General features: G+C 49.4%; 2 protein-coding genes across 9 annotated transcripts in view; one reads left to right on the top strand and one right to left on the bottom strand.

Moving 5' to 3' along the window:
• The window catches only part of RANBP17 (RAN binding protein 17), a 291165-nt gene that overhangs the window by 30256 nt on the left and 244516 nt on the right, over positions 1-16393 (bottom strand). For 7 of the 8 annotated variants that reach the window (XM_060197144.1, XM_060197145.1, XM_060197147.1 and 4 more), the window contains one exon: positions 6177-6343. The exons of the other annotated variant lie outside the window; for it this stretch is intronic. In XM_060197144.1, coding sequence (XP_060053127.1) covers positions 6177-6343 — 167 coding nt within the window. The remainder of the gene's footprint in view (positions 1-6176; positions 6344-16393) is intronic. 8 annotated transcript variants of the gene reach the window in all.
• STK10 (serine/threonine kinase 10) overlaps positions 1-16393 on the top strand; it is a 538544-nt gene that overhangs the window by 485284 nt on the left and 36867 nt on the right. The window lies entirely within an intron of this gene.

Raw genomic sequence — 16393 nt, 5'->3', positions numbered from 1 at the left:
TGTCATCTATCTATCTATCTATCTATCTGTCATCTATCTATCTATCTATCTGTCATCTATCTATCTATCTGTCATCCATCTATCTGTCATCTATCTATCTATCTATCTATCTATCTATCTTTCATCTATCTATCTGTCATCTATCTATCTATCTATCTGTCATCTATCTATCTATCTATCTATCTGTCATCTATCTATCTGTCATCTATCTATCTGTCATCTATCTATCTGTCATCTATCTATCTGTCATCTATCTATCTGTCATCTATCTATCTATCTATCTATCTATCTGTCATCTATCTATCTGTCATCTATCTATCTATCTATCTATCTGTCATCTATCTATCTGTCATCTATCTATCTATCTATCTATCTGTCATCTATCTATCTGTCATCTATCTATCTATCTATCTGTCATCTATCTATCTATCTGTCATCTATCTATCTATCTATCTATCTATCTGTCATCTATCTATCTGTCATCTATCTATCTGTCATCTATCTATCTATCTATCTGTCATCTATCTATCTGTCATCTATCTATCTGTCATCTATCTATCTAACTATCTATCTATCTATCTATGTCATCTATCTATCTATCTATCTATCTGTCATCCATCTATCTGTCATCTATCTATCTATCTATCTATCTGTCATCTATCTATCTATCTGTCATCCATCTGTCATCTATCTATCTATCTATCTATCTGTCATCTATCTATCTATCTGTCATCTATCTATCTATCTGTCATCCATCTATCTGTCATCTATCTATCTATCTATCTGTCATCTATCTATCTGTCATCTATCTATCTATCTATCTATCTATCTGTCATCTATCTATCTGTCATCTATCTATCTATCTATCTGTCATCTATCTATCTATCTGTCATCTATCTATCTATCTATCTATCTATCTATCTATCTATCTGTCATCTATCTATCTGTCATCTATCTATCTATCTGTCATCTATCTATCTATCTATCTATCTGTCATCTATCTATCTATCTATCTATCTGTCATCTATCTATCTGTCATCCATCTATCTGTCATCTATCTATCTATCTATCTATCTATCTATCTATCTATCTATCTGTCATCTATCTATCTATCTGTCATCCATCTATCTGTCATCTATCTATCTATCTATCTGTCATCTATCTATCTGTCATCTATCTATCTATCTATCTATCTGTCATCTATCTATCTGTCATCTATCTATCTATCTGTCATCTATCTATCTATCTGTCATCTATCTATCTATCTATCTATCTATCTATCTATCTATCTATCTGTCATCTATCTATCTGTCATCTATCTATCTATCTGTCATCTATCTATCTGTCATCTATCTATCTATCTATCTGTCATCTATCTATCTATCTGTCATCTATCTATCTATCTATCTATCTGTCATCTATCTATCTATCTATCTGTCATCTATCTATCTATCTATCTGTCATCTATCTATCTATCTATCTATCTGTCATCTATCTATCTGTCATCTATCTATCTATCTATCTGTCATCTATCTATCTGTCATCTATCTATCTATCTATCTATCTGTCATCTATCTATCTATCTGTCATCTATCTATCTATCTATCTGTCATCTATCTATCTATCTATGTGTCATCTATCTATCTATCTATCTGTCATCTATCTATCTATCTATCTGTCATCTATCTATCTATCTATCTATTTATTTTTGCCTCCAGGGTTATTTCTGGGGCTTGGTGCCAGTACTAGGAACCACTGCTCCTGTTGGCCATTTTTTCCATTTTATTGGACAGGACAGAAATAAACTAAGAGGAGGAGGAGACAGAGAGGGAGAGAGAGAGGGGCCAGGTGGTAAAGTACCTTGCTGAGCACACACGATGCAGTGCGCAAGGACCCAGGTTCAAGCCCCTGGTCCCCACCTGCAGGGGGGAAAGCTTCACGAGTGTTGACGCCAGGCTGCAGGTGACTCTCTTTGTCTCTCTCCCCTTCTACCTTTCCCTCCCCTCTCAATTTCTCTGTCTCTACCTAAGAAATAAATAAAAATACAAAACACATTAGAAAAAGAGAGAGAGAGAGAGGGAGAGAGAAAGATAGGCACCTGCAGACCTACTTCACCGCTTGTGAACTGACCCCCCAAGCCCCGGGGCAGGTGAGGAGCTGGGGCTAGAACCGGGATCCTTCTGTTTAGTACTGTGTGGGCTGAACCTGGTGTGCCGCCGCCAGACTCCACTCCCTTGTCATTCTCCATCACCTCACCAGTGAACATTCTTGTTGCACGTAGCTGGCTACTCACTTCACTTGTCTTTCCCTCCCACCCACTGGAAGCTTTCCATTTCCTTAAAGGATGTATTTACTTATTTTTTAGCCTCTTTACTGGGGGATTAGGACTTTTTTTTATTACTTCAATGATTTGAGAGACAGGCTGAGGGAGGAGGAGGAACCAGAGCACTCTCCTCACACACAGGGTGCAGGGGATTGAACCAGAAGCCTCAGGCCTACAAGTCCTGCACTCTACCAGTGGAGTATTCCCCCGTCTCTCTCAATCTTTCTTTCTTTCTTTCTCTCTTTCTTTCTTTCTTTCTTTCTCTCTTTCTGCAGCTTTGCTTCACCGATCACAAAGCTTCCCCCCTATAGGTGGTAACCAGGGGCTCGAACCTGGATCCTTGAACACTGCTACAAATGTGCTCAACCAGGTGCACCACCTCCTGGTCCCTCTTTCTTTCTTTCATTGTCTTTCTTTTTTTTAATATTTTAGTTATTTATTAATGAGAAAGATAGGAGGAGAGGGAGAAAGAAGCAGACGTCACTCTGGTACATGTGCTGCCGGGGATCGAACCCAGGACCTCATGATTGAGAGTCTGATGCTTTATCCACTGCGCCACCTCCTGGACCCCAAAAAATGAATATGAGAGAGAGAGAGAACACCATAGCATCACTCCAGCACATGTGATGCTGGGGATTGAACTCAGGACCCCAGGCCGTTAAGTCCCACGCTCTAGCCACCGTGCCACCTCCCAGGTCACCCAAAGGAACCCTTCTGAGGAGAGACTATCTTCTCAACCCATCAGCTCTTGCCTGTGTCGAGCACGGGAAGCCCTTGACAAGTGTCTGTCAGTGTCCTCATTTTGGAATGGCATGGACACCTGGCAACAGTCACAGGGCCAGGCCAGATGGTTAAACTCACAGGGCCTGTGGCCTGTCACGGAAGGTCTAGGTCACAGCCCTCCCACCGGGAAAACAAATGACCAGCAGAAACGTCACCGCGTACAAACTACACGCTCTCGCTGGGACGCCAGTCAGACGGGACAGTTAGGGTCACGTCTTCCCTGCCCGTCTCCCTCTGTGCCCACCATTCCTTATTTTAGACGGATTTTATTTCTTTTTCTCTTTTAAACAGTTCTTTAAAAAAAAACTTTAAAAAAATGTTATTTCTTTATTTATTGTTGGACAGAGACACAGAGACAGAGAGAAATTGAGAGGCGAGTGGGAGCTAGAGGGAGAGAGACAGAGAGACACCTGCAACTCAGTTTCACTACTCTTGAAGTTCCTCCTACAGGTGGGGACCAGGTAGGGGCTTGAACCCGGGTCTTTGCATATTGCAATATGTGCACTTAACCAGATGCGCCACCACCTGGCCCCCTGGGTTTTCTTTCTTTTTATGAGACAAAGATCGAGAGTCAGGAGGGCACTGCCCAGCTCTGACACACGGTGGTGCTGGGGATTGAGCCTGGGCCTCTGGAATCTTGGCCTGTGCTCTAAGGCTGAGCTGTCTCCCTGCTGCACCGTTTCTTTACCTGGAGTGACATTTCCAGCTGGCTGCAGGGGGTGTCCCTTCTGGCTAAGGCTGCCGGAACAGCTTCTGGAATTCCTGGCCTCGGACTAGGGTGGAGATACAGTGGGACAGTGGGGTCAGTGGGCAGGGCTGGGGGGTGTCAGCACAAGTGAGTCCAAAGGAGGACGGGTGTGTCCACTCTGAGAGACTCCTGGTGAGCTGTTGTCATGCACACTGCCACGGGGACGCGCACACGTCCACTAAGGAGGGGCCCGGGCGGTAGCGCAGCCGGTTGAGTGCACGTGGTGCAAAGCACAAGGACCAGCGCAAGGATTCCGGTTTGAGCTCCTGGCTCCCCCCCACTTGCAGGCGGTGAAGCAGGTCTGCAGGTGTCTGTCTTTCTCTCCCCCTGTCTGTCTTCCCCTCCTCTCTCCATTTCTCTCTGTTCTATCCAACAGCAATGACAGCAATAACAATAATAACAACGATGATAAACAAGAAGGGCAAGAAAAGGGAAAAAAAAAAAACGCCTCCAGGAGCAGTGGATTTATAGTGCAGGCAGCAGCCCTGTGAGAACCCTGGAGGCAAAGAAAAAAAAAAGAAATGCACTAAGGAGTTGTAGGGGACTTGGCCTAACCCTGTGTGCCCGCTGGAGAACACCCGGAAATACAGGCGCTGTGTTTCCTTGCCTGGTAACTGCTCCTGGGGCTCTGACCTGGCAGACCCTCGCTCTCTGGTGGGAGCAGGAGACCTTCCACCCAGTGAGTTGGTCTGCAGGGGCCAGGAGCCTGGTGTGGCGGTGCCCCGAGGAGGGCTGGACCGTCCAGCAAGCAGAGCTGCGCTGTTTCTACTTCCAGCTCCCCTCCTGCTTCTTATTTCCCACAGATACTGGAAAGAGCTAACTCCTTTTATCTTTATTTTTAAAAATGTGGACCTTAGATGACCTCACCAATGTGTCCTGGAATCTCCCCTCCCCGGAGCCCTGCCCCAACGAGGGAAAGACAGAAACAGGCTGGGGGTGTGGATCCACCTGCCAACGCCCATGTCCAGCAGAGAAGCAATGACAGAAGCCAGACCTCCCACTTTCTGCACCCACAAAAAGAATTCTGGTCCATACTCCCCGAGGGATAAACGTTAGGGGAAGATGACCAGAGGGCTCTGAACTCCAATCCCATCAGGACCCGGAGAGAGAAGTAGAAAAAGGAAGGGCACTTGGAAGTAATAACAGGTGTAGGTGTGACTTATAAAGGAAGAAAAGGCAGGGACATAGAAAAAAAATCGGAATATATATATATATTCTAATCATATCTGTGACCTTGAGCAAACTACTGTAGTTTCCAGTGGGGGAATAGGAACACACAATTCTGGCGCAGGGAACCATGTGGAATTGTTCTGTTATCTTGAAATTTTATACATCAACACTAAATCACTAATAAAAAACGTGGGCTTGTACGTAGGCAAACCTCCCCAGTCCAATTTTCATTCATTTTTTTCTTTTGAGTCATCTTGACCCTCTGTGGGGCTTGCTTGGTGCTGTCCATGGGGCTTCCCTGGGGGGGGGGGGAATCGAACCCAGGGCTTTACGCACAGCAAAGTGTGCACCCTAACCATTGAGCCGTCTTCTGGCCCCATGCTGCCCTCACTGTGAATTCAAAGTTCTTTAAATGTACCGGCTCAGAAAGGGAGCCTTCTGAGGCTGGTCCACCCTCATCTCGGGAGATTCTGTTGGAGACGCAGTGGTGAGGACTCCTGGGAGTTGTGGCCACGGGACAAGTGTGGACAGTCCAGACTCTCTATAAAAACAACAAATATCTACAACTACTGATCTTAACAAACCTCACCAGCTACAACTGACACACCCGCAGAAGCACTACATCCTCAGCCACCAAAGTGCAGAGGCTACCATGACGCCATCCTGACTTCCCTGGGCAGACAACCTCACCCATGTGTCCCGGAACCTCCCCTCTTCAGAGCCCTGCCCCGCTAGGGAAAGACAGAAACAGGCTGGGGGTGTGGATCCACCTGCTAACGCCCATGTCCACTGGGGAAGCAATGACAGAAGCCAGACCTCCCACCTTCTGCTCCCCATAAAGATCTTTGGTCCATCCTCCCAGAGGGATAAAGAACAGGGAAGCTTCCAACAGAGGGGATAGGACACAGGACTCTGGTGGTGGGAACTGTATGGAATTACACTCCTATTACAATTATACTCCTTACAATCTTGTAAATCAGTATGAAATCACTAATAAAAAAATAAAACAGCAAAAAAAAAAGGGGGGGAGAGAAAGGGAAGCAGTGGTGACACTGGCCTACCATGACAGAGCATGTCACTGGGGGTGTAGGGGTGGGCAGGTGAGGCTCCGGGGATGATTAAGTCAGTGATCACCCCCCCGCCCCCCATTACCTGCTGCAGAACATCTGGATTTTGCTGCATGAAATGTAGGAGCCTCTGGCCGGCCTGCGCGGCCTCCCTGGACCTCAGTGACTTCTTGCTTTCTTTGGCTATGTGCTTGAAGAGGTAGGTTACGATGCAGTCCAGGCTGCTGCAGCAGCTGGAGGACACCACGGGGTCTGCACGGGGACAGAGGACACAGCGGAAGATGTCAATGGACTCGCTCTGGTCCCACAGCCCTTGGGCCCAGCTGTCCACCCACACCCCCAGGGACTCTGCCTTGCCTCTCTCCCGGAAGCCCAGGGTCTCCATCAGAGCCATGCCAGGAAGGAGGTGTTCCCTGGACGGGCCTGGACAGGACCTGCTGGGGTTTTTTTTTTGTCTTTAAATTAATCTTTTAAAAAGTTATTTGGGCAGAAACAGAGAGAAGTTAAGAGGAGACTGGGAGATAGAGAGGAAGAGAGACAGAGAGACACCTGCAGCCCTGCTTCACCACTTGCGAAGCTTTTTCCCCTGCATATGGGGGCCAGGTGCTTGAACCCGGGTCCTTGCGCATTGTAGCATGTGCGCTCAACCAGGTGTGCCATCAACCGGCCCCAGATTTGCCGTTTATGACTCTAACGGCCCCCCGCCCAAGTGACTGCACTGGCAGAACATTTTCTGTTTCAGTGGAGGACCCTGCAGCCCATCCCTGGTCCAAGAACCTCTGTGGCATATTGCTGGGCCCAAGCCAGGGACAACCGTCCTGTAGACTCTCAGGGGGCACCACTGACGGCTGGGGACCAAGCAGACAGCACCTGGGACGGGAGGAAGCTATTCTGCGACAGCCGTCAGCTGGAGAGACTGTCACAAGACACAAGACGTGTGTGTGTGTGTGTGTGTGTGTGTGTGTTTGTGTGTGTATGTGTGTGAGTGTATGTGAATGTGTGTGTGTATAGGTGTGTGTGTGTGTGTGAGTGTGTGTGTGTGTAGGTGTGTGTGTGTAGGTGTGTGTGTGTAGGTGTGTGTAGGTGTGTGTGTGTATAGGTGTGTGAGTGTGTGTGTGTAGGTGTATGTGTGTGTGTGAGTGTGTGTGTATAGGTGTGTGTGTGTAGGTGTATGTGTGTGTATAGGTGTGTGTGTGTGTAGGTGTGTGTGTATAGGTGTGTGAGTGTGTGTATAGGTGTGTGAGTGTGTGTGTAGGTGTATGTGTGTGTATAGGTGTGTGAGTGTGTGTGTGTGGGTGTATGTGTGTATAGGTGTGTGTGTGGGTGTGTGTGAGTGTGTGTGTAGGTGTATGTGTGTGTGTGTATAGGTGTGTGAGTGTGTGTGTGTAGGTGTATGTGTGTGTGTGAGTGTGTGTGTATAGGTGTGTGAGTGTGTGTGTGTAGGTGTATGTGTGTGTATAGGTGTATGTGTGTGTGTATAGGTGTGTGTGTGTGTGTGTAGGTGTGTGTGTAGGTGTGTGTCTGTGTGTAGGTGTGTGTGTGTGTAGGTGTGTGTGTATAGGTGTGTGAGTGTGTGTGTGTAGGTGTATGTGTGTGTATAGGTGTGTGAGTGTGTGTGTAGGTGTATGTGTGTGAGTGTGTGTGTATAGGTGTGTGAGTGTGTGTAGGTGTATGTGTGTGTGCATAGGTGTGTGTGTGTAGGTGTGTGTGTGTAGGTGTGTGTGTATAGGTGTGTGAGTGTGTGTGTGTAGGTGTATGTGTGTGTATAGGTGTGTGAGTGTGTGTGTAGGTGTTTGTGTGTGTATAGGTGTGTGAGTGTGTGTGTGTAGGTGTATGTGTGTATAGGTGTGTGAGTGTGTGTGTGTAGGTTTGTGTGTATAGGTGTGTGAGTGTGTGTGTAGGTGTGTGTGTATAGGTGTGTGAGTGTGTGTAGGTGTGTGTGTATAGGTGTGAGAGTGTGTGTGAGTGTGTAGGTGTGTGTGTATAGGTGTGTGAGTGTGTGTAGGTGTGTGTGTATAGGTGTGAGAGTGTGTGTGATTGTGTAGGTGTGTGTGTATAGGTGTGTGAGTGTGTGTATGTGTGTGTGTATAGGTGTGTGAGTGTGTGTGTAGGTGTGTGTGTATAGGTGTGTGTGTAGGTGTGTGTGTGTATAGGTGTGTGAGTGTGTGTAGGTGTGTGAGTGTGTGTAGGTGTGTGTGTATAGGTGTGTGAGTGTGTGTGTATAGGTGTATGTGTGTGTGTATAGGTGTGTGAGTGTGTGTGTGTAGGTGTATGTGTGTGTGTATAGGTGTGTGAGTGTGTGTGTGTAGGTGTGTGTGTGTGTGTGTGTAGGTGTGGACTTGGGACACCTTTGGCTTCAAACCCCATCTTTTCCAGTTGCCTGTTGTGCTGTTATTTTGAAAGGGCCATGAAACTTTCTCATAACTTGTCAAGAATCACATTTGAGAAGAAGACACCTAGAAATTGCTCGTGACAAACTAGCTGGTGTCTACTCAGTGCTTAGATGCCAGTCACCTGCACTGTTTTTATTTATTCAAAAATATTTTAATAAGAGATACAGAAAGCAAGCAAGCAAGAAAAAAAGAAAGGAAGGAAGGACCAAGACCAGAGCCCTGCTCAGCCCAGGAGTCATGATGGTGGTGCTGGGGACTGAACTTGGGACCTCAGAGCCTCAGGCAGGGAAAGGATCTGCATAGCCATTATACTGTCTCCCCAGTTCTGTAATTTTTATTTTTAAAGAGAAATAATTTATTTCATATGAGGGAGGGAGGGAGGGAGGGAGGGAGGGAGGAAGGAGGAAAGGAAGGAAGGAAGGAAGGGAGGGAGGAGTGAGGAAGAGAGAGGAGACAGAGCACCACCCCAGGACCTGAGGCACTGGGGATTGAACCGGCAGCCTCAGGCATACCTGCCCCGAGCACTCCCAGGCTGGTATCTCTCTGGCCAGCTTCCTGTTTGCAGTCCTCACTCCAGCACTATTCTAGTTACTGTTACCATCGCCGGTTCCTGGCAGGGACAGTAATGGACAAGGTGCCAGTGAGGGGACCACCTGGGTCATGGAGCCACAGTGAGGAAGATGTAAGGGTCTGAACTGCAGGTCTGGACCCTTCACCAAGAAGACTGAGTGACAGTGAGCAGGATGACACACAAGGCTGCGTCAGGGACCTGGGTTCAAGCCCCTGGTCCCCACCTGTAGAGACCCTGCATGAGCTGCAGATGTCTCTCTTTCTTTCCCCTTCTTTCTATAAAGGAAAGAAGAAAAAGGGAGTCTGGAGGTAGCGCAGTGTGTTAAACACATGTAGCGCAGTGAGTTAAGCACGCGTGGCACAAAGCGCAAGGACCGGCGTAAGGATCCTGGTTCGAGCCCCCGGCTCCCCACCTGCAGTGAAGTCGCTTCACAGGTGGTGAAGCAGGTCTGCAGGTGTCTGTCTTTCTCTCCCCCTCTGTGTCTTCCCCTCCTCTTTCCATTTCTCTCTGTCCTAACCAACAACAACGACATCAATAACAACAACAATAATAACTACAACAACAACAAAAAACAAGGGCAACAAAAGGGAAAACAAACAAACAAACAAACAAACAAATAAAATAAAGGGAAAAAAAGCCACCAGGAGTGGTGGAACCGTCACGCTGGTACTGAGCCCCAGCAGTAATGGTGGGGGCATGGGGGCGGAGGAGGATGCGTCTGGAGTCGGGGGAGGACGTGGTTTGGTGGCGTGGGTCAGCAGAGAGGAGGCTGGCCCAGTAGGGCAGGGTGCCCAGCCACGGTCTGACGCGTGAGTTTCAAAGGCAGGAAGGTCTCTGAAGGTTTTGCGTTGTTCCCAGTCAGCGAGTGACATGGTAGAGACATCGTTTATTGACTCTGTCCATTGGATGCGAGGACACTCACTTCGCTCACTTCTGAGGATACGCTACGTAGAGCTGGGTTACCAGGCGTGTTTCTTCCCAGTGAGGAAAACCAAGTTCGGTAATAAGTGTTTTGGTCTCTGTTCCTGGCATGACACTCACTGTCCAGGTGTTTTTTTTTTTTTTGGGGGGGGGGGTGTTAATGGAATATGTGGATGGGCTCCTGGGAGTTTATGAATCTTAAGAGAAGTGAAAACATCACAGGAACCAGGACACTGGAGGAGAGACTCAGGAGGGGAGACAGGGATGGGAAACTTCCTGGGAGGGAAGGGAGAGAGAGGGAGAGAGTGGGAGGAAGGGAGGGAGGGAAGAGAGAGAGAGAGAGAGGGGGGAAGGGAGAGAGAGTGAGAGAGAGAGGAAGAGACAGGGAGAGAGAGAGAGGGAGAGAGAGTGAGAGGGAGAGTGAGAGAGCGTGAGAGAGGGAGAGAAAGAGTGAGAGGGAGAGAGAGGGAGAGAGAGAGGAAGAGACAGGGAGAGAGAGAGAGGGAGAGAGTGAGAGGGAGAGAGAGGGAGAGAGACAGAAAGAGTGAGAGGGAGAGAGAGGGAGAGAGACAGAAAGAGTGAGAGAGAGAGGGGGAAAGAGAGTGAGTGAGAGGGAGAGAGAGAGAAAGAGTGAGAGAGAGAGGGAAAGAGTGAGAGAGTGAGAGACAGTGAGAAAGAGAGGGAGAGAGGGACAGAGAGAGAGAGTGGGGGGGGGAGAGGGAGAGAAAGAGACCTTAGCTCATTCCTCTCCTGGGCTCTGTGTGTTCGTCACAGCTTTGAGATAAGATGCTAGCGACATGGCATAAGGATCCCGGTTCCAGCCCCCCGGCTCCCCATCAGCAGGGGGCTCGCTCCACAGGTGGTGAAGCAGGTCTGCAGGTGTCTCTCTTTCTCTCCCCCTCTCTGTCTTCTCCTCCTCTCTCCATTTCTCTCCTATCTAACAACGACGACATCAACAACAACAACAAAAAACCAAAGGCAACAAAAGGGAAAATAAATACATTTCAAAAAATAAAAAAATAAATTTAAGAAAGATACTAGGGATAGTTAGAGAATTGGTAGGCACGGGCAGAGTCAGTGGGACAGTGTCTGAGATCACAGCCGAACTTTGACAGTCAGAATCCAATCAAAGTGACTCGGGCTGTCACAGCACCGCAGGCTAGCAAGGTCCCCCAGTGTGGCTTAGCGGGAGTGACACAGCAGATGCAGGCCAGTGAGCTCTCAAGCCCAGGGTGAGCTGAGCCTGAACCAGGGAGACTTGGGGACGGACTCCAGGCTCTGAGGAGGACACAGGATGAATGGCTCTGGCGAAAGCAGCTGCTTTTCTTCCTGGTCATCTGCAGAATCTTGCCCTGCTCTCTGGGCTGCCTTGCAGAGAAGGTGGCGCTTGGGTCGATGCCCTGGGGAGGAGGCCCGGCCGGCCGCTGTCTTTTCCCCTCAGCCAAAGGATTAAGGAATTTAACATCTCCAGTGGCAAGAGAGCAGGAAATAGTGCATGGGGCCCCCGGATGGCCATCCATCAGCCAGGGATGCCGAAGGTGACCGCACGCCACGCAGGCTGCGCTAAAAGGCTCCAATCTACTGAGTCAGCTACGGAAACGCCAGGTAGACACTTTGGACACGGAGGCTGGACCGTAGATGCCTGCAGAGAGAGCAGGGCTGATGGATGGTGAGGTTTGGAGAGGAGGAGAGACACTCCAGGGCGGGCCGGAAGTGCCGACTCCATGGGGGCCAGGGACAAAAGGGGCCGTGGTTGCTGCTGGTCCTCCTTACTTGCAGCTCAGGTCGTGATGGGAGTTTCACGTGGTGAGACTTTGCTGAGGCCCAAACACGGGCTCAAGTCATGACTTTTCATGTCTTGTCCTAGTTCTTGGTGATGTGAATTTTATGTATATATTTATTTATGTATATACTTACTTTTTCCCCCTTGATTACATTTTATTTATTTATTTTTGGATAGAGACAGACAGGAATTGAGAGGGGAGGAGGAGGCAGACGGGGAGAGAGGCACTTCCTTCCTTCCTTCCTTCCTTCCTTCCTTCCTTCCCTCCCTTCCTTCCATCCTTCCTTCCCTTCTTTCTCTCTCTCTTTTTCTTCCTTTATATCTTTCTTTCTTTCTCTTTCTTTCCTTCCTCCTGCCCCCCTCTCCTTCCTTCCTTCCTTCCTTCCTACCTTTTTTTCCTTCCTCCCTTTCTTTCTCTCTCTCTCTCTCAAAGACACAGCTCGGTCTCACCTGGCAATGAATGGTTTCTCCTGCCTGATCCAGTGGTTAGGACTCTAGTTTACAATTGTAAGAATGCCCGAGACTAAGCTGTGGACACAAGAAAACCTGCCTCTGTGGACACAGTGACGGTGGCTGGCAGGGTGGGAAGGAGCCCTGTGGGCCCAGCAGTCAAACAGCATCACTGGAGCATTACGTGCAGGTCGGGAGGAAAAGCCGAGGATGGACACTCAGCAGGGAGTGGACGCCGGAGGAATCTCAGGAGTCCCCGGGACAGCGTCAGACCTACCAGGCGGCAGCCCTGGGACTCACCCCCAGTTCGGTTCTCCTTCCTCCATGCCCCTCTCCAGAGGCTCCCTTGAGAGCCTTGTGACAATGCAGATTCTAGGGCCAGAGGTGTGTGTGTGTGTGTGTGTGTGTGTGTGTGTGTGTGTAAGGGTAGGCAAAGAGACTCTCATGCCTGAGGCTCCAAAGTCCCAGGTTCAATCCCCTGCACCACCGTAAGCCAGACCAGAGCAGTGCTCTGGAGAGAGAGAGAGAGAGAGAGAGAGAGAGAGATTGAGAGAGAGAGAGGAAGAAAGAATGCAGATTCCAGGCCCTGAGAACAGCAATGGCAATCCGCAGCTAATTGAGAACCTTCTAGTAGTGCTCAGAGACGGAGCAGAGAGCAAGGAGCCAAAGCATAATAATGAAAGACAAGCCTTTCGGTTCCAGGCCGCCACGGCGTAACTGCTCTGAGACCTTTCCCGGCTGCCAGGAACAACCAGAAAACAGGACAGAGTGTATGAAACAACGTTTTCCAATTACTGCACAACAAGCTGTACAGGACTATTAAACCAGGGGGGCAGGGAAACAAACACACTCACGCCCACTCAGCACAGGGTGGGCTCCGGCCTGCCTCCGACTGGAAGGGGCGCCCTCGACCAGCTAGCGGTCTCCCTGGGCTGCAGAGAAACTGGCTGCCAGTGAGGTGGGGGAGGCCGGGGCAGCTGCACGCTTGGACAGGGCACCAGGGGACGGGAGTGGGAGCAAGGCAGGAGAGGGGTCTGGTCGCCACAGAGTTCCACAACACACGTGCAACTGCCGGTCCAGGTGGGGGTGGGGAGACAGTAAGTACTGGGCCGTCAGCAAAGTCGTGGTGCATTCTTGAATTTTTATTTTTTTATTATCTTTCCTTATTTACTGGATAGAGACAGCCAGAAATTGAGAGGAAGGGGGAGATAGAGAGGGAGAGAGACGGAGACACCAGCAGCCCAGCTTCACTGCTCGTGAAGCCTCCCCCCTGCAGGTGGGGACCAGGGGGCTTGGGCCTGGGTCCCTGCGCTAACATGTGCACTCTATAAGGTGCGCCGATACCCGACCTCCATTTTTTTTTTTTTTGCATAGAAGAAACATAGAAGAAACTATCTCATGACTTTCCCGACAACCCCATATCTGAAGGCGATCAGTGATGTGTTACTTGGAGGTGTAGCTTAGCCGACCTACTGAAACTACAAAAGTATGGCCAGCAAACTCATAACGGGAGTGGAAAACAGACTCATAACAACAGCCAGGCAGTCCAAGCTACAATTAGGCAGCAAGAAAGCAGGCTGGCAAAGGATCAGTGTCCGGAGAGGCTCAGGAGAAGACAACAGCCCTCCACGTTCATTTCCACTCACGGAGAGTCACATTCAACACGAGGGGTCGCACCTCAGCTCCAAGGCAGAGGGGGTCTGCTCTGACATGGAAAGGTGGCCCACCTATATACGCTGTGCGCTGCGCAAAGGTGCGTGCTGGCAGGTGGGGTAAGGATGCTAAGCAGGGGAGACTGTCTGGGGTTACCTGGGCAAGTCCCATGTAAGCCCAAGGGTCCTTAAAAGAGAGACAGGGTCAAGGAGACAGTTCAGTATTAGAGCACAGGACATGCCTGGGGCCTGGCGTCCCGGAGATCACAGGTTCAATCCCTGGCACCACTGTAGGCCAGAGCTGAGCAGTGCTCAGCTGTCTGTTCTCTCATTCTTTCTGTCTCTTATATAAATACTTCTGTTTTTTTTTTTTTGCCTCCAGGGTTATCGATGGGGCTCAGTTGCCCGCACTACAAATCCCCTGCTTCTAGAGGCCATTTTCCCTCCCCATTTTTTGTTGCCCTTGTTGTTGTTGAATAGGACAGAGAGAAACGGAGAGAGGAGGGGAAGACAGAGAGGGGGAGAGAAAGACAGACACCTGCAGACCTGCTTTGAGCTGGGGGCTCGAACTTGGATCCTTATGCCGGTCCTTGTACTTCGCGCCATGTGTGCTTTACCCGCTGTTCTACCGCCTGGCCCCCTAAATACTTCTATTTCTATTTTTTTTAGACAGAGGGAGAAAGAGAGACCCCGAAATACTTCTATTTCTATTTTATTTTCTTAGACAGAAGGAGAGAGAGAGAGAGGAAGAGGGGAGAGGGGGAGGGGAGAGGGGGAGGGGAGAGGGGAGAAGGGAGAGGGGGAGGGGAGAGGGGAGAGGGGAGAGGGGAGAGGGGAGAGGGGAGAGGGGAGAGGGGGGAGGGGGGAGGGGGGAGGGGAGAGGGGGAGGGGAGAGGGGAGAGGGGAGAAGGGAGAGGGGGAGGGGAGAGGGGAGAGGGGAGAGGGGAGAGGGGAGAGGGGAGAGGGGAGAGGGGGGAGGGGGGAGGGGAGAGGGGGAGGGGAGAGGGGAGAGGGGAGAAGGGAGAGGGGGAGGGGAGAGGGGAGAGGGGAGAGGGGAGAGGGGAGAGGGGAGAGGGGAGAGGGGAGAGGGGAGAGGCCATAGTATGGAAGCTTTGTCAGTGCCTTAGGGTCGGGCTCAGACTTGGGTTGTGCACACGGCAAAGCAACACACTATCCAAGTGAACTACTTCACCAGCTCTATTTTTAAGAAGTGAAAGAGAGAGTGGCCAGGGAGATAGCCTAGCAGGCAAAGCATGCGATTTGCACAAGTAGGGTCCTGGGTTCGATCCCCTGCACAGCATATGCTGCACAGTATTCTGGCCCCCACATCCCAACGAAATAAACATTTAAACGCTGAAGGAGTGGGCATGGAATACTACTCTGCAACCAGAAAGGTTGATCTTGTGTCCTCTGGAGTAAAATGGGTGGAACTGGGGGTGATTACACTTGGTGAAATGAGTAAAGAAATGAAAGACAGCCACTGGGAGGTTTCACTCATCAGTGGCATCTAGAGAACTTGCAAACAAACAGAAAAGAAGCAAACTGTCTCTAAGACTCTGTGACTGGTTCTCTTTGGGAGGTGGGAGGCTGGGGACACAGAGCTCTGGTGGTAGGTGAGGTGTGAAACTAGACCCTGACGCCTTACAATCTTGTAACCCACTATCATCACAGAAATAAATAGATGGAAAAAATCTAAGGAGTGAAAGTGAGAGGCAGAAGTAGTCAGCATCAGGGGCAGGTGGGGCCGTGAGGAGTGGTCAGAGCTGGGCTGCTCTTCACTCTGGAGAGGCAGGTGGTGGGTCCCAGCCAAGGTCTCTAGAAGCCAAAAAAAAGCAAGAGAACAGACTCACATCTGGAGGGAAAACACAGCTCTGCCTGCCCACACTGCGAGACCCACAGTCGATTCATGGTCCCAGAGAACCAGCAGGCAATGGGTCTAATTTTTTCTCTTATTTATTATTGGATAGAAATTATGGGGGAGAGAGGGAGGGAGGGAGAGAGAGAGAGAGAGAGAGAGAGAGAGAGAGAGAGAGATCCAAAGATACCCGCAGTTCTACTCCACTACTCGTGAAGCTTTCTCCCTGCAGGTGGGGACCAGGGGCTTGAACCTGGGTCCCAGCACACTGTATGTAGTGCATGTGCTTAAAACAGGTGTGCCACCGTCTGGCCCCTGGATTTAATTTTCTTTAAGACACATGCTATACATGTTTGCTACAACAGCAGCAGAAAATAATGTTTGTCAATAGGAAGTCATTTTATTTATTTATTTGATTTGATTTGATTTTTACTAGAGCCCCGTTCAGCTCTGGCTTAGGGTGGTAAGGGGGATTGAGCCCAGGACTACGGAGCCTCAGGCCTGAGAGTCTCTTTGCCTAGCCATTATGTTATCTACCCCGCTCCAGGAAGTCATTTTTAAATATTAAAGACACAGAAAGATTGAAAGCGAAATGGTGGCGAAAGAAGTCAGTTTAAGTAACACCAGTTTTTTTTTTTTTTTTTTAAATCTGGAGATCAGTAATATAAAAGACAATT

This window comes from Erinaceus europaeus, chromosome 9 (genome assembly GCF_950295315.1).
Source record: "Erinaceus europaeus chromosome 9, mEriEur2.1, whole genome shotgun sequence".
Classification (NCBI taxonomy): Eukaryota; Metazoa; Chordata; class Mammalia; order Eulipotyphla; family Erinaceidae; genus Erinaceus; species Erinaceus europaeus.
This window is presented reverse-complemented; position numbering and strand designations above follow the sequence as displayed.